An 18,410-nucleotide genomic window follows, 5' to 3' on the forward strand; every position below is an offset into this window, starting at 1 on the left:
ATGAGCATTCTAAAACTGTGAGAGTTGCATAACTCGGTGAACACACTAAAAAATTGAATTGCACATTTTATATAGGTGAATAGTATGTATGTTAACTCCATCTCAATAAAAATTGTTCATAAATTTTATTTTTCATATTTCACATTCTACAGATACTCGATGTAACACAGAGAGAGTTATCATAATCTAGTAAGTCATTCCCCAACTAGCTGGGTTTTTCGCTACCAAAACCAACGCTGATATTAACGTCTTTGGTACACTGAGCTCTATACAAATATCATTTTCTTTCTTCTCAATAGCTTCCTAGAAGGATTTAAGGCTCCCAAACATACTGACAATCCAGAAATTATTTTATAAGACTAACAGAATTAAAACGCAAAAAATTCAGTTACTCTCTACAATTACTAGGCACCAAAAATAAGGAAGTGTTCCTAAGTGGAAGTCACTAGGCATTAAATCTGAAGAGAAGACAGGGGACCTAAAGCTGGGCCACAAATATGACATGTATCTGATATCAACAGAATCACAAGTGCAAAAGGTTTTTCACGTCTAAAATAACTTACGGCAAAGGAACAAAAAGTCCAGTCCTCAACAGGTGGGTGGCACAACACTGGGGTGTTTAAGAACACAGGCCTGGGGCTGGACAAAGTTGTTCAAACCCCACTTTGAACCAAGGCCAAGAGACCTGGAGCATGTTAATCCTACAGTGAGTCACCCAGAAATCGGAGAGGATAGAACACTACGTCGGGGTGAACCTGAAGTCCACCTGAGAAGAACATTCCCAAAGTGCCTGGTGCAATGCCTTTTCCCATAAGGAGCACTCAATAAATCATGGCAACCAGGATCATGGTGATGTCAGCTGCTTTTGACCAAACAGGAATGCAGGAATCCAAATCTTAGCCCTCCAGACGTTCCTGTTTAGAAACTACAGTATTTTCAGACTAACTCAGAAAGGGCCTGAAGGTATTTTTATTACCCCGGGAGTTTCAGCTGTGACCGAGCTCATTTGCGCAATCTTTACATTCCAGGGAGCTCAAAAGCTTTCTCATGCAAGGATAAAAGCAGCCTTTGTCTCAAGCTTGTAAAAGGCACCATCTTTGTCAGATGAGTTAACTGTTAGGCGAGTCAAGTGTGTTTCTGCAGGGGTGTGTTGGGAAACCCCAGGAATGTAGGCACACCCAAATAGTGAGACGGGGTGAGTTTTAGGAAAGTGGATCATGCGCCTGTACACGCACGTGTGCCCGCAAGTGTGTGTGTGTTGAGATAACACATTCTGAGCACTGTCTATACGGCAGGCACCCACCACTCCATACTGCCCAACTGTGTGAGGTGGAACTTTGATTAGCCCTGCTTTGTAGGTGGAAACTGAAGCTTAAGGAAGTGTTTTTCCAGGGTCAGAGAGCTAGTAAATGAGTGGCACAGCCAAGACGGGAAGAGCCGTGACTGCACAATCTCTCACCCGCTACACCCCAGCTCCACCGAAGAGAAAGATCTGGGGTGAGATAAGCCTGCACGGTTCAGGCTCTTTTTCTGATTAGTGACTTCCTGACTTCCCAACCTGGCCTTTGACGAGTATGGTCATTTAAAAGCATCAAAAAAAGGCTTTTGAAAGGTCTCATTTGGATGCTTCCTTATTCTCCCTCCACTGTCCAGCAATCATTCTGGGAGGTATCCAGTGTCCCCAGGAAACACAGGGCTGCTTTAGGCCGATGATGCAAATCCTTGTGTCCTGTCAGAGCCACAGGACCTAAAGGATCTTTCTCCTTTCCATCCTATCTCTGGAAACAACGTCCCCAGTTTCTCCAAGGGTTTTAGGAAAACAAAACAATTCTGAGAGTGAAAAGGGACACAATCAGTAAATAATGCAGACATAAATTTGGGGTTCCTCATTTTGGGTTCCCGGGTCATCCTGGTGGAGGTTCCCAGTCTGTCGGTGACCTGTATGTGAACTGTACAAGTGTGTCAATAAATTAAAACACTGTAGTTCCAAGAGAAAACCGTCTATGGCCCTTCCAGAGGTATGAACCAGCAGCTGCTCTGTCTGCTGGGTCATGTCCGCATCTCAATCTAGCCTCACAGTGAAAGGAAGTGCTTTGTCCAGAAGGGGAAAGAGTGTGGTGAATCACAAGCATCACCACAATAATCACAATGTCCCAGGGATTGGGGGGATGGGGCAATTCCAGAGACACACGCCTCATTAACATCAGCCAGGGAATCTGCACACTGACTTTTATAGACACAGAACACAGCACAATGAGGACCTGAACAAGTTCTTACTCAACCCCACCCAATTAAATGCTTTATCCGCTTTATTTCGAAGGGAAGCTCTTATGCCTTCTGGCCCTCTCTTACTCATCCCAGAACTTGAGGAAACACACTCATTCTGACAGCTCTTCTAATTCAAGCTCCAGGTCTAAGCAGTGGTGTAACTAGTAGGCTTAAAAAAAAAAGTCTGAATTTTTTTGTTCATTAGATCTAAAAGCAAAGCAGTACAACTTTCCCCAGCATTTTTCCAACAAATGTATTGAAATTGAGGGGGATTCAGGACAAAAAAAGGCCAGTTTGGGATCACCATGACCAACTTCTTCCTTATAAAAGAGGCACTGAGGCCTCAAAGTGAAGAGCTGAGCCCAAAACACTCATCCAGGGGGCATCAGGCCTCCTCCTCTCAGCTGAGGCCTGTTTCCCTGTTACTAGGCTCCTTGGTTAAAATACTTTCTCAGGTTTTAAGTCTTCTCTCCAACGAAAGGGAGAAAGGAAAGGATGAAGGGAGGGAGGGAAGGAGGGGTGGGGTGAGATGGGGAAGGTTTAGATCCACTCCATTAAAGCTCAAGGACAATTTCAAATGACCAGTAAATGGAGATTTGAGGGAGAATGAGACAACATAAAATGCCTCAGTCATTGTCAGCCTGACAAGAGGAGGACAAATGTCACCTACCTTTGGTCTTGATGGCCGTTTCAATGTTCAGAGCGTCACGCTCAGCATCGAAATTGGTGTAGGCTTTGACCGACCCGTACGCACTTGGGGGCGTGGAGTGCTGAGGTTAAAAGACAAACATACTCAAATCATACATGTCTAAAATCCCCCTGCTGAAATATCCCTGAAATAGATTTTTTCTATGGTTTCTTTAAACAATTCAAATCATTCGTAGACTAGGTAACTAGGTAAGTATAAATGTGCCATCACACAGAGAATAAGAAACTTCATTGTTCCGAATGAGAATTCCTCTTCAAAAGCTCAGCTAGTTTAGAAAATGCTGTCTGTTGGGGCGCCTGGGTGGCACAGCGGTTGGGTGTCTGCCTTCAGCTCAGGGCGTGATCCCGGCCTTATGGGATCGAGCCCCACATCAGGCTCCTCCGCTATGAGCCTGCTTCTTCCTCTCCCACTCCCCCTGCTTGTGTTCCCTCTCTCGCTGGCTGTCTCTATCTGTTGAAAAAAAAAAAAAAAAAAGAAAGAAAATGCCGTCTGTATTTTCACTTATCCTACTTCTGGTGCAAGCTCAAAAGCAGACTACCCAAAGCTGGGCACTGGAAACCACCATTTATCTGAGAAGGCGTTAAACTGGGCCGGCAACAATTTGAAACAAGCTGAAAATGTGGAAATGCCTGAATGACAAGTGTGTTTAGCCAAGTTTTTGCTACAGGCATCTGAATTTCCACCAGGCCTGTACCGCTGAGCTCACACTTCTTTAAAATGCAAATGTAAATGCTGGCCTGCTTGTTTCAGACTATCAGATAAGTGAGGGAAGCCAGGCACCAAGGTGGTCAGGCCTCTCAGCCCACATCCTCTTTGAGTTCTCGAAGTTCCTGCTCCGCTGTCTCCTCTGTGCCCTCTCCTCTGCGGTCTTTAACACTAAGCTTTTAACCCTATGCCTACCACTCTTCCTATTTTTTCTTTTTAAAAAAATGGCTTTTCTTATTGCCTTTGAACCATACCCTCTTCCTTTTCCAATGCTTTTCAAAGCCCAGTATCCTGCCTGATCTGATGGACCCACTTCCATCCCATCCACCCTCCCACCAGACTGAGGTGAGGACGTATCTACATCAGTTCTTCTATCTGAAGTGTTGACTCCTCTCCTTCCTTGAGAGCTCTTACAGCTTTCCTCCTCCCTGCTACCCAGTCCCAAAGCAAAGGGCAGGCAAAAGAAGATGGACAGTGTGGTTTAGGTTGTCAGTGGAACCATCCTCCTTCCACATCAAGACTCGTCCTTCCCCACCACCTCCGCCCAGTACATGATGCCCATCGTAATGTGATGACTTTGCCTTAGTTCAGTTTCTGGGAAGAGTCAGAGCCTGAGGTGCCCTGACTTCTCTATCCACCCACGGGCCACACATTATGAGGCATCCCAGCACCCATTTCATTTGGTTTTATTAGGAGCGCAGTTATACAGGTAAGTAACTAAGATGACATCCTCTCAAATGTTTCGCAGGTCAAGCCAGAAATCTAAGTTCAGGCCTGGACAGAGTATTTCAAAACGCAGTTGTGACCATCTTGGCCCAACAGTGAATCCAGTTAGCATTGATAACTCTGAAGCACAGTGGATTATTAAAGTATTTTCCATCTAATTTTACTGAACTTTCCAGTAAGATTAAACCAATGGAAACGGAACATACATTCAGGAAAAGGTAAGGACAAAGGGTTATTCTGAAATACTGTATTTGTTATGGTGGCTACAAAATGTGGATGGAAATCTAAGAAAAACATTTCCCTATTTATTAACAATGCCGTCAATTATTTACAAAGGCAGGTAGTCTGGTCATTGAGCCGTATCACATACGGCTTCATTTCCTAGGTGCTATGTCGTCTTATTCCAAAAACAACAGTGAGTAGGGAAAGTTTTGCATACCTTTTATAAAACTTCTAGAAACAAAACTAAATGGATAATTGAACCTATTACCCATAGAATCCACTTGTCTGAAAATCGAATTATTGAGGAAAAGTGATTTTTCTCTTCCTCCAAAATATGGGAAAAATATGACATTTTCTACTGCACTCCCATCTCTCCACACAGAGAGATGCATTATCCTTAAGTAACTTCAAAGGCTACACGAAAAGCCCTTTTCTGAAATCTGACACTAAAAACAATCTAATGATCAGATCCATTAAGAAAAAAAATTATTTAGCTTAGACCTGTCTGGACCTCAACATGCAGCTCTTAAGTGTTGCCAACAATAGTGTGCATAAGTTCCACGAGGAAAGATTAAAAATATACAGGCTCCTTGGGGCGCCTGGGTGGCACAGCGGTTAAGCGTCTGCCTTCGGCTCAGGGCGTGATCCTGGCATTATGGGATCGAGCCCCACATCAGGCTCCTCCGCTACGAGCCTGCTTCTTCCTCTCCCACTCCCCCTGCTTGTGTTCCCTCTCTCGCTGGCTGTCTCCATCTCTGTCGAATAAATAAATAAATAAATAATTTAAAAAATATATATATACAGGCTCCATACTCCATACAACCTGGGTTTGCGCAGACGTGATCTATCTGAACGTTTGATGGCAAGCACCAGAGATAATACAGAGGGTTCTGTCCCACCTAATCCAAACTGCTGTCAAGTGACTTTTGAGTGCTTCGATGTATTTCAGTTTCAGTGAGAGCAAATTTTGAAGTATCTGCAAGATACGCCTACAAACCAGTATTACTGCTGAGTTTTTGTGATAGCCATTTCTGCCAAGATGACCTGAAAGATTTATGGTATTACGCATTATATATTTTACATATTCATAATTTATATTTTACTCGATTCTAAAAGTATTTGCAATGACTTGTAATTTCACATATAGTTTAAAAAAATATTAGCTGTAAAACAAAACAGATGCATCAGAATTTCCAGGTTCATATTTCCTGTGAAAGACAATTAGATGATTCTGAGCTCCCTGATAGCCAAAGCAAAAAAAGGAAACATGATGAATTAGAATACTTTATTATTTAGTTTTAAAAAATAAAAACACACACACACACACACACACACACGCACACAAATATCCTTGTTCTTCTGGAGAAAAGAATTCCCAGATGTTAAATTAAAACAACAACATATAAGTCCTAGTCTAGAATAACTTCTTGGACACTGTAAGAAGTCTAAAACACAAGGATTATTTTTGATATGGCTGTAGCTTATGCCAATCAATAATGAAATGCCAGGGCATGACATTAAGACTCAAGTATCATCATGACCATTACTACCACTGGCACACTAAGTATATAGCAGGATAAAACTCCAGCCATCCCAGCGTCACTAATGCCTGTCCAGTTTTAACGTGATGCCAAAAAAGTTTCTAGTGCCGTAACATTTCTGTCAAATTGAACTACGGGGAACAGTAAAAGTAATGGGGAAGAAAAGGGTAACAAAGAGCGGGGAATGATTGTCTAAATTTGTCCTCGTTGTCCTTAGATGTACAAGGAAAGAGAGTAGCACAGTTATCCAGAGAGATGTCTAATTGCAAAAATTACACAAAGTGAAAATGATATACTTACATCACCCTCCAAGCTGAGCTTGCAGAGAATTTCGTGAACAGTAGACATTGTGAAGGAAGCTGGGGGAAAAAAGTACAACAAAAAGTATTTATGTAGAGGCTTTCCTTTCCCCCGAAGCACCGTGATTCATTATACTAACCTCTATTTCTTAGACCACTTCATCTGAGGATATTAGAGTAATTTTTGCAAATAGATGCAATTCCTATCTTATGATTGGGCAAATCAAAGCTGGGAGATGGTTTGCCTTAGGTTTCGGATGGACTACAGAAGTAGCCAGTGAGGGCACCTGGGTGACTCAGTAGGTTAAGCGCCTGCCTTTGGCTCAGGTCATGGTCTGGGGGTTCTGGGACTGAGTCCCACACTGAGCTCCCTGCTCAGCAGGGAGTCTGCTCCTGCCTCTCCCTCCCCCCTCAGGCCTTCTCTCTCAAATATATATAAAATGAAGAAGACGGAGAAGGGGGGGGGAGGAGGGGAAGAAGAAGAAGAAGGAGGAGGAGGAAGGAGGAGGAAGAGGAGGAGGAGGAGGAGAAGAAGAAGAAGTAGTAGTAGTGAGTATTTCTTGTGCTCTGTGTAAAGAGAACCCTGGGAGACTGATTTGTGAATACAAAAACAAAATGCTCCCCGAGGCTCATGCAACTTGTTCTAACAGGATAAAACTGAGTCTTCCATTTCTCATAAAAAGTGATAAGCTTGTCCAACCAGCCACTGCTTCTGTGTTTCTCACCAGTAATTTACCCTATTTAGGACTGAAATCAATAGCATTTGCACACTGGCCCATTCCTAAATAGAACCTTTATTACTATCCATGAGTTTCTTAGCTCAGCAATGCTTAGAAGATATGCAACTGTTTAAGAAAAAGACCATGGACAGATTTTCTGACATTAACTCATTCCAGAAAGGACTGATCCCTTGTATTTAAGATTCAAAAGGGCTGAAATGAAGTCATCTTCCAGTTAATACACTTAATCGGGCAGTGACAGTATAGCCTGATGAATTGGCTTTCCAGCTTTGTGATCACAGAGTTCTCGGAATTGATACACCAACCTCTGCCAATGAAGAGTGCCCAAGTAGCAGGAAATTTATCTCAACTGAGACAAGATAGGTCATTCAGCCACAGCATCCCCAAAAGAAGGAAAATAGAGCAGAGCTGTAACCTGAAACAGTGGGATCAACATCTGAATTGTAATAACTCCTGCTTTGGTCTCTTTGCTTAATATTCTTTGATCAAGGAAATTATGCCCATGCAAATCCAGCTTTCCTATTCTCCCTACAGTTTGCATGGTCTAAATATTTTCATAAAACTGGCTTGGAGGGAGTATCTGACACAGACATTTGCTAACTTATCGGAACACTGTGGACTAAGCAGATTCCAGGCTCTGTGTCAGGTGGAGGTGGGGGAATGTAAGAAGATTCGCCTTTATTTGTGCTTATGGATATATTTCTGCAAGATTTTCACCCTGAGCTCTCTCCTAGACCACCCCTTTCTCTTCTTAATGATCACAGAATAGTTTTAAGCAAGGCAAAAAGAAAATCAAAGCTATTGCAATTACCCCCACTCCCACAGTTTTCATACACCCCCCGACTCCCTGAATATGTCCCACGGTTGGGATGTAATACTGATTTTAAGGTCTTGCTCTATACATACACTCTGGTGCATCCAGACAAAGGACTATTATTCAGAACTGAAAAGAAATGAGCTATCACACCATGAACAGACATGGAGAAATCTTAAATGCATATTACTATGTGAAAGAAGCCAGTCTAAAGAGCTCCATACTACATACACAGTATGATTCCAACTATAGGACATTCTGGTTAAGGCAAGACCATGGAGACAGTAAAAGGATCAGTGGTTGCCAGGAATTACAGGGAAAGGAAGAAGGGATGAAGAGGTGGAGTACGGAGGATTTTTAGGGCCATGAAACTACTCTGCATGATACTATAATGGAGGATACATGCCATTATACATTTGTCAAAACCCATGGTACAGCACTAAGAGTGAACCCTAATGTGAACTATGGGCTTTGAATGATAGTGATGTGTGATATCGGTTCATCGGTTGTAGCAAACATACCACTCTGGTGTGAGGGGCCGTGCATCTCGGTAACTGGACTGTCCAATACAGCAGCTACCAGCCACCGTGGCTATCGAGCCCTGGGAAAGTGTCCTGTCCAAACTGAGATGTGCTGTAAGTGTAAACTACACACTGGATTCTGAAGATTCAGCATGAGAAAAAGAATATAAAATCTCTCCATTTTTTATATTGACTAAGTATTTATGATACATTGGGTTTATTGGGTTAAACAAAATAAACTATTTAAATTTAATTTCACCTGTTTCTTTTCCCCTTTTTTAATGTGGCTACTAGAAAATTTACAGCTGCATATGCAGCTCACGCTCTATTTCTGTTGGGGAGCTCTGGCCTAGAGGATCCCAAGGTGCCATGGTCTAATCCTAGTCCAAAAACTTTTGCAGGAGCCAGGTCATGCGAAAATTAAGTTTGCGATTCCTTGCCAGGACAGACAAGTTTGAGTCTGCCTTGACAGAGCAAGAAATCTCTGACTTCTACTTGGGCCAAGAAACATTCTGGAGGGTCTCGTCAGTATCCATCAGGCTGAGAGCCACCAGAGCGGAGACGAATTCCCTAGGACACTAACTACAGAATCCTGACCTTGACCATAACCCCTGAGCTTCATCAGAACTGCAGTAGGTCTGCAGTGAGGGGTAAACTGTCGTCATCGGCCTTACAGAATTCAAGTCCCCACTGTAAACATCGCAGAAATAAAAATGCCAAAACAAAAGCAAAACCCCAAAGAGGATCAGTTAAGTCAGACTTGCAAACAGAATTGTTTCTGCTCACAAAGAAATGTGGATTGAAAGTCCACCTAGTTCTTAAATCAGGTGTCTCACGTGGGTAATGATGTTCAGGGAACCTCGACCACAAAGGCACAGCAAGTTTTTATCGTATGGTTCTTTCAAGCTGCCTTTTCAGCCCTAAGCGCTGGCTTTGCAGAAAGCTGCCTAAGCCTGTCTCACACGGGACCCTCGTTACTGCACAAGGCAAAGACAATCTGATACACACTCTCCACTCCCGTTAATTCTTCTCCCACAGCCACAACACACGGAGGAGAGATGGAAAACAGCGATTTTAAAGGCCCCACAAATCTTCCTTTCCATTTTATCGTCCACAGTCGTGCTGTTCTTTCATCACATCAATCCTACATGCTACTATTAATTAAATTCCTACACATCATCTCGTCGAAATAATTCAAAACTCATCCTTCCATAGCCTTCTCTAATTCCAGCTCAGGCCAGCCGTCAAAGATGGTCGCAGAAACCCAGCCTCAGCGTCCTCTGTCTACTCCGCCGGAAAAACTGGACTTGAGCCCCAAGGTTACTTGCTTCTTCCCAAACGCTGTACTCCTTTCATCCACAGGGCCCTGATCCCTGCTTCCTCCCCCATCTCCTTACCCTCACCTCTCCTTGGTTATGGAGGCTGTGCCCATTCCTGAAGTCACCGCTACTCTGGTCTCAGCTCATGGGGTGGCTGTAGCCGCCATGCCACATGCTCTCTCCCACCTTCCAATGTCAAAAGTGATGCCACCAGACTTCTTTGCTGAGCACAATGTACTGAGTTCCCGCATGTACCAGGTGTTCAGATGGCAAATGCCTCAGTCCAACTCAAAGCAGCAGGGAGTGTATTTTACCTCGCCTTCCTCACAGTGTCCTGGCCCCACAAATTTAAGAGGGCCTTTGCACACTCCAGGGGCTAAATAAACTTTTAGAAATAAGTCGGCACTTGGCATAATTAACATCTATATTTGTATTATTTATAACCATTCTGCAGAAAAAGCAAAAATGTCACAATAACCACGAAAGAATCTCCATAAAGCTTGCTATAATTCTGTGCGTGTTGTGTTGTATCCAGTAAATATTTCCTATTTCATGCACGCTTAATGGCAAACACATTTTCACCTTACAAATAAAATACGACCCTTGTTTCTTCACTACTTCCGTGTGGAGGACTGATTAGGTTCTGGAACCAATAGTTGGCTTTGCCGCTCATAACCCTTGAAAGCAGGAAAAAAAGTCTCAGTAGGGCTATGGTAGGTTACAGGCACTGGTAACCTTCACATAATCACTCAACAAACCCCTGACAAGCACACACTCGTGGCTTTCACACAAAACGGTGAAATGCAGACTCCACACACCGCCGCCCCCCCCCCCTCCCGCCTCTCCAGCTCTCTTCCCGGCTTGCCCCTGTGAGACACCTGAGGCCTCAGCCCAGATGACTCAGCTGATGAGAATCATGGCAGCGCCAGAATCTGGGTCGTCTCACTCTTGGGTCTTCACCCTGGCAGCTTTACCACAATGGTTCTCCATTCCAAAAGATGAAGACTCAGACAGAAAGATAAAAGTAATATGAGTGAGATCAACTAAGAGATTAACGGTGAGGTACCGGCGGGTTTGAGAAGGGCAATTACCCTGGAAGGTTCCAGCCAGGCAAACATGGGGGAAAGGCTGGGGAGAAGGAATGGAGGAGAATGTCTGTCCCTGGGTGGTGGGAGAATGAAGAAGACAAGTTTAAAACAAGCCTTGTCTACTGTAGTGCCCTGTGGGGGGCCTAAAATATTGTTTTCTGAATGGTGCAAATTTAAGTATGGCTGTGGAAATAGGGGAGAGCCAGAAAGCCAAAGTGATTTGCTCTCCAATACTCATCCTATCTGTTCACCACATTTGCTCTGGAGGCTGAATTTCTCACTGAAAGCAGGCGCCCTGCCTTAGTTTACCTAGTGCTTGAGAATAAAATGAAGTCTGTGAGCCATGTGACAATTCCACCCTCACTGCCGCCTCATCACAGTGTAAAATTCGCAAGTGTGTTAAAAGCCGAACAACCGCTCCTTCCTGGCAGACTTCTCACAGAACATGAAAACGGCAGTCTGCATCACTCTTTCCAGCACTTCGACCTCACCCAGATCTCCAACTGGTTTCAGCTTGTAAAAAAGAAGGGGAAAAAGTCAGCAAATTCAATCTGTTGATGAGTAGTGTGTGCACACACCAGTACCTTCCATTCCCAGGGAAGGGCTGGCTGACAAGACCATTAAAACAGCTCTTTACGGGGTAGGTTTTTTTCTCTAAGAAAATAACTAGAAGGACACCTGAGTGGTTCAGTGGGTTAAGCGTCTGCCTTCCACTCAGGTCATGATCTCGGGGTCTTGGGATTGAGCCCCACGTCTGGCTCCCAGCTCAGCGGGAAGACTGCTTCTCCCCCCGCCTCTCGAAAAACAAATAAATCTTAAAAAAGAAAAAGAACTAGAGAGATACAGAGAGACTTAGTGAAAGAGCCACACCCACTTCAAACTGGTTTGAAATAATTCACCACTAGGGTGAGAACAGCCTCACTCATTCCTTGTAGCGCACCCCCCCCCCCCACCCCCAGTCATGAAGGTAACAGTTTTCTCCTCTGGCCTTGAAAATATTAACGAATGAAGACTGTTAGCTGCCTGACTGCAAAAGCCCTTGGAGTGCAAAGCTAGACATTTATGAAATCTGTGCAGCTGTTGGAAAACAATCATTTACGTTGAACATAAGGACTGTCTTAAAGATACTTAAGGGTTTGTCCTTTTTTTTAAACCCTACCTATTTTTTTTTGTCTTTTACTGTTTCACTTCAAACACGCGGTAATAAAAATAGTACAAGTAAAAGAGATTTAACTTCTCCCCGAAAAAGGAAAGTAAAACAAAATTTGCAAAAAGAGTGGAAACAGACAAAGCAAACCCAAAAGTCAGTACTCTGCAAAGAGCAAAAACAAGTTTTACTGAAATGAATTAAGAACCAGCTCCAGAAAACCCAAATATTAATTCACATAAACAAACAAACAGGAACATGTTGCGACAGGGCTGGTCTGCACAGCCAAATCTGAAATCTGAGGACAACCCAGCAGTTTCGTGGACACACCCACCTTACAGTTTCAACATGGTGTTGATGTGTTACCACAAAACACAGCCCTAGCAACCATGATGAATCAATGGGGAACTGGATGATACAAACGAGGGTTTTTAAAGTGAAAATGTGTGTGGGTGGCAGGGCGGAGGGCTGGGTTTCCCCACCAAAACCTTCTCTGCGCAGAGCTCAGGTCTCCAGGACCAGACTGGAATCTTAAACCAAAAGGGGAGGAAAAATTGCATGAGTGGGGTTGGGAATGGAATTCATATTGTGCTACATCTACTCCTCACCCCCCAAAGCATTTTTCAGTGAACAGAACATTCCTGAAAACACATCCTTCTCTCCTTGGTTTTATGGTCTTGATCAATGCCTGAGTCACAGGGCCAAGTCATCTTGCAGAAATCCTGGCATTGTGCCCAGTGGCCGTGATCGAACTGAGCAGGCCAGACACAAGAGCACTTGCTTCGGCGTGTCCGTTTTGCTACCTGATCTGAATCAGTATCTGTTTGCTACCTACAGACCTACGTGGCAGCCTCTTGTTCCCAGAGGTTCTCCCTCCGTCCCCGGTCATGGGTTTGGAGTGGGTGGAAAGAGACTGGCAGGAAGAATGAAGTCAGTTGGCATGGAACACCTTCAGGGCTGGGAAATCAAAGCCTTCACAGCTACAGAGCAATGTCAACTGCTTACCGTGTTTCTAATGGGCACCCAGTGCCCACAGAAAAAGCCTAAACTCAGCCTTCAAGATCTTCCACACTTTGGACTTGACCTACCTCTCCATCAATATCTCCTACACAGCCCCCTGCACGGGTACGCACACACACACTGCAGTGACACCAGGCTGGTGATTCCTCTCTAAATACACTCGGCAGAGTCCTACCACCTCTAGGCCCAGGTTGTCTGGGAACACACAATCTTGATCTGACAGCCTTGTGAGACTTCAGGATACAAAAAATACTGTTCTTTTTCTCCCGCACCTCTCCCTGCTTTGTGCTCCTGTCTCAGTCTGTCTGTGAAATATCAAAAATGAGTATATAAAGGTGGTCTTCCATTTTATGTGCCCACAGGGTTTCTGTCGCATTCACTTCTGTTTCCTTATACGTCTAAGCGCAGTGCCTACCAAAAGAGTAGGCGCTCAATCGTTATTTATGGACGCTTTACACACACGGGGCCTTTCCATATCCTTACGGCTTCTTTTTCAATGCACTCTTGCTCCATTTTCTTTCTCTCCCTCAGACTGAACATCCTAAATGCAGTTCCAGTTCCATACATTCTGAGCTGGACGCTCAAGCGGCCAGCTTCCTTGCAAATCTTCACAAAGCCTGGCAGGTCACTTCAGGGGCAGCCTCTTCCTCATCATGATAGACAGCCCCTTCCCATCCCAGCACCCCACCTCTGTATGGCCAGGGCCTCCCGGGTCCTAGCTAAGTCCCTGGACAACGTGCAAATGTAACCTACATCTCCTAAGGCACCTGGAGTGCAAGGAAGGAGCAGAAAGGAGGAAGAACTTGCAAGTGGCCTTGGGACTCCCATTTCCTCTGAGCTGTGAGTGTGTACACTGGGTGTGGCAGGGAGACAAAGAGCAAGGACTCCAGCTCACAGCCACTCCCCTGATTCAGAATTTTCCACACCGAACGAGGGATTAGAACTCAGACTACTTGGATATACTGACTTCTCTCTGACAAGACTGAGGGCAGATGTCTTCAAGCTTCAGGGTGTACCCCAGAAGGGAGATTCAGAGGTAATCTCAGTTTGGAACCACCCACAACAAGCCTAGGCATCTCCTGACCCCTACTGCTGACCTGCTTCCCAGCAAAGTAGACTGCCTCTGGCAACAGAAGGAAAAGCATACCAGTGAAGGGGTGGAAAGAATTTTTTAAAAGAACTGGAATTTCCTGATGTGGCCTCTAACTAGAATGGGGTGTGGCACCAGGGAAAATGAGGGAGGTGGATTCCCATGAGCAAAAAAAACCAGGAGCATTCCATTTCTATTTAATCCACACAATAAAATCCGGAAGGCAGGTTAAGTCATAATTATTTTAAAAAACACTACCACAAGGCAGGCTCAATATGACACTCAGGTCTGTGGAACAGCTAGATTAAAGGGGAAAGGAGCCCCTGCCAAGTTGGGGAACGAAAATATTAATTTGGGATAATGTAAAGTTCAAAATTCAATTACTGCCTATACAACTCACTTACTTGGTCTATTTTTTCTCTCCCCACCAGACTTGAAGTCTAAAGAGCAGGTTTTTGTTCTGTTTCTTTTTTTCAGACTGTTTTGTTCACTCTTGCATACGCAGTACCTCTATCTGTCAGTACACAGAACACGACAGATGCTTAATAAATATTGTGGAATGAATAGATGGTCAAAGCAGCCCAGTAGAGACTGAGACTCCTTGTGACACGACTGCTCTCCATTAACAAAAAATGCCTCGGCAGGCCCACAGCCCTGCACAAGGCTCATGAGTGTGTCAGTGCAAGAGCCTAGGCCCAACGGTGTAGGAAAAGCCTACAGTCCCCAAAATCAATAGCAATTATAGAAGGATACCTACCTTGCCAGGAAAACTACTTAACTCAGAAATTAGTCAGGAAACTAATGGCCATGACAGCCAGCCTAATGTCAGTCAATACAGTACCTTAATAGCTCAAAGACACAAGATGTTAAATTCTGAGACGCAATCCAAGAACAAGCACCAAATCAAAGCCAGTGAGTAAGCAGTATTTCCTGGTCATTTGCCACGGGCAGTCCATTTGGCACTGCGAGAAATTACAAAATCCAGGAGGTCTCCAAATCATAGTTAATTCCAATCTTTAGTTAACTAAAGAAATGCACATTGATGGTCACACCCTTGCACTACAGATGCGATACTTTCAGAAAAACCCTTGAGGGGCGCCTGGGTGGCACAGCGGTTGGGCGTCTGCCTTCGGCTCAGGGCGTGGTCCCAGCGTTCTGGGATCGAGCCCCACATCAGGCTCCTCCGCTATGAGCCTGCTTCTTCCTCTCCCACTCCCCCTGCTTGTGTTCCCTCTCTCGCTGGCTGTCTCTATCTCTGTCGAATAGATAAGTAAAATCTTTGAAAAAAAAAAAAAAAAAAAGAAAAACCCTTGAAGTTCTTAGATAATCGATGGACTTGGAAGAAGGGGAGAGAAGTACTCAACAGGAATGTCTTACCACCACTGGCCAGTGGACTCCTCTCCGGAGTTTGCCGCTCTGAATCTAGCCTCATCTGAAATACTCCTTCACAATGCCTGAATGTTATAATTAGGTGGCTCCTTAATTCCATGGCCTCTAACTTCATAAAGCACAGATCTGTTCAGGTTAACAAGGTTTTCTTGGTTTTTAAATAATACAACTCTTTTATGTTGCTGAGGATTTCAGGACCACCAACCATTCCTAACTTAATGAATATTGATTCAATTTGCTAGTCTTTAGCTGGCTGTGAGTACACTGAAATGGGGAGGAGGAGGGATGGCAGCAGAAATGGATAAGCCTAATGGCTTTTATAATATGTCAGGGAAGAGGGATGCTGAGGACACATGAGGAAGGTGGAAAAAACAAAGTGGGAGGGAGGGGCAAAGATACAATTTTCCAATTAAAATAATCAGGGCCACCAAGGAAAGTTCCAGAATAGAATTTCAGTGATTTATTCTTCCTACCCACATACCCTCATCCCTTATCCTCCCACCTTTTCTCCCCACCTTTACCCCACCCCCAAATTAAGCATGTATTACCAATATAGTACTTAGATACAGTGCATGTTAAGTAGGGGTTTCTTGGCTAACCTAGGAACCTAAACACCTTTATAACACTGTTTCAGTGAGAAAGTACATTCTGCATTCCAAACCACCAAGCTCCAGACCAGCACAGTAGCACATATTTCTGGACAGAATCCATCAGTAGAGTCAGCCTGAGCTCAGGGCCCAGGCCCCTGGACTCTAGAATCTTAAGGTTCTAGGTGAAGACCCAGTGTGCACCCAGGAGGCCACTGCTCTTTTACAGATTCAGAATACTCACAGCTTCAAAAGGGCAAATCTTAACATAAAAGCGACCATCTACATTGGTACAGCACCTAGTGTTTTCAGTGTGCTTTACATATTTATTTTTGAATGAACATGTTTTTTGAAGTCTTCCACAACAACTGCGTAGGTGGAGGTAAGAATGGGCATCCTTAAGCCACTTTCGCAGGTAAGGAAATTGATGTTCTCCTCCTACCTTCTCAACAGCCAGTTGATGGAATCCAGCCCTCTGCACGAGAGGCTGAGACCCGCCACACAGCTGCAAGGAGCAGCCGGCGGGGAGGGGCGCGGGGGTGGGGGGGCACCACGCCCTTTTCTGTACCCTTGTCCCTGACTCACCGCCGCATCACCAGGAGTAACAGCCAAAGACAACCCTCTTCCTCCCCTCCCCCAACCTTGGGGGACACTTCCTTCCTGACGCAAAAATGGTCAACCAAGTGGGAAACTCTCCAGGTAACTCAAATCAGAGGTTGTTCTCCTACAAGATAACCTAGACAAAGGACAATGAGCTGAGGTTTGTTTATTTTTCCCCCTTTTTTGTTTTGTATTATTGGGGAAAGAGGTTGCGACTACAAATTCCCACCTCTCATCCTCCCCCCACTGCTTCCCTCCAGGTGGTCGATACAAGTTCCACAAATGCGTGGGCTTTTTTTTTTTTTTCAAATAAAGTAATTTAAAACTGAGAGAGGTTACTTTCTAGATGGCCGTTAAGCTTTTGTTAAACGTGGAGGGAAATGTCCCCAAGACAGCTCCGCCTGGGACCCAAGGCTACCAGGGCAGCCACGCCCTGCCCACCACGGCGCCCGGCGCGTCTGGAATGTGGGGCCTCCCTCCGTTCTCCTCCCCGGTGCCCCTCGCCGAGCTTCCTGGGAGCACTTCGGGGGGATGCCTGACCCCCTCCCTCTGCCTTGCAAGCCCAACGCCGGGGCGCAACCAGTCCCCCTCACTCCTACCCAGACCACCTTGCTACTGCGCCGCCCCCCCCAGAACCCCTTGTGCGGGCCGTCCCACCAGCCCCCTTCCCTGGACGGCCTCCCGGGTTCCTGTGACCCAAGGCTCTCTGCAAGGCCGTCTTCCTCTTTTCCCGCTGCTCCCCGCCCCGCTAGCGCGGCGGCCCCGGGGCCATAGCGGGAGGGCGGGGCGCACCCCGCTTACCTGGGCCCGGCGCCGAGAGCTGCGAGCGTCCCCAGTTGTAGAGCAGAGCTGGCTGCCCTGGGTGGGGCTTTTATAGCCGCCACATCCTCACTGTGCAAGGGAGGCCCGCCCCGCCCCGCCCCCCCATGCCCGCTCCCACCCCGAGTCAGGGTGACTCACCCTCCCCGGCCCGCCCGCCTACTGGGGCGGCCTCGCCCTGGAACGTTCCCGAGCCGCGCCATGCGGGAGCGGCCCCCGCGCCCACGGCCCTGCCCTCCATTAAAGCACTGCCCAGGCTTCCTTGAGGCCCATTAGCGGCCTCGTTTCTCCCATTCTTCCTCCTTTTACTTTTTTAGCGCCAAGTCGGGTTCTCAGCCCTGGCTTAGGTTAATAAATTAGCAAGACTCTAGTAGACGCGGAGCTTGGTTAAGTCACTTTTTTAAAGGCATCAATGCAATGGAAGAAAGAATTGTTCCAAGAAACATAAATCGAGATTCTCCTGAGCAGGAGCTGTTGGCATCCAGCTCCAGCTCCAGCTCCAGCTCCCAGTTACCGTCTGCAAACATATTAGCTTAACCTCTGACCAGCAGTTCCCGGGAGCAGAGTGGGGCGGGAGATCCGCCGGGTCCTGTCCTGCAAAGGCTAGCTCGCCCTGGCCCCGCAGCGCGCAGCCAGGCCCGGAGCCAGGGCTGGGAGGAGAGGAACCGGTGGGAGGCCAAAGCCAGGCTCCAAGATCCCAGCCCCCTCCCACCCCGGGAGGAGCCCGTTTTTCCGGAGCGCGGTCCTCTCAGCTTCTCTCCACGCCTCCTGCAACCGGGCTCAGCACCCTGGGTGCCTGGCAGCGC

General features: G+C 45.9%; 1 protein-coding gene across 6 annotated transcripts in view; it reads right to left on the reverse strand.

The window, feature by feature from the left end:
- The window catches only part of ANXA2 (annexin A2), a 43,282-nt gene extending 25,111 nt beyond the window's left edge, over positions 1–18,171 (reverse strand). For 2 of the 6 annotated variants that reach the window (XM_048219774.2, XM_057306235.1), the window contains exons 1-3: positions 11,262–11,284; positions 6,472–6,530; positions 2,939–3,038 (exon numbers count right to left, since the gene is read on the reverse strand). In XM_048219774.2, the coding sequence (XP_048075731.1) occupies positions 2,939–3,038; positions 6,472–6,519 (148 nt within the window). In that variant the 5' untranslated portion in view covers positions 6,520–6,530; positions 11,262–11,284. Of the gene's footprint in view, positions 1–2,938; positions 3,039–6,471; positions 6,531–11,261; positions 11,285–14,613; positions 17,684–18,149 lie in introns of those variants that run through there. The other 4 variants (XM_057306237.1, XM_057306233.1, XM_026518604.4 and 1 more) reach the window with 4 other exon arrangements.
- Positions 18,172–18,410: the final 239 nt, after the last annotated feature.

The sequence above is a fragment of the Ursus arctos genome, unplaced genomic scaffold, assembly GCF_023065955.2.
Source record: "Ursus arctos isolate Adak ecotype North America unplaced genomic scaffold, UrsArc2.0 scaffold_36, whole genome shotgun sequence".
In the NCBI taxonomy this organism is placed as follows: Eukaryota; Metazoa; Chordata; class Mammalia; order Carnivora; family Ursidae; genus Ursus; species Ursus arctos.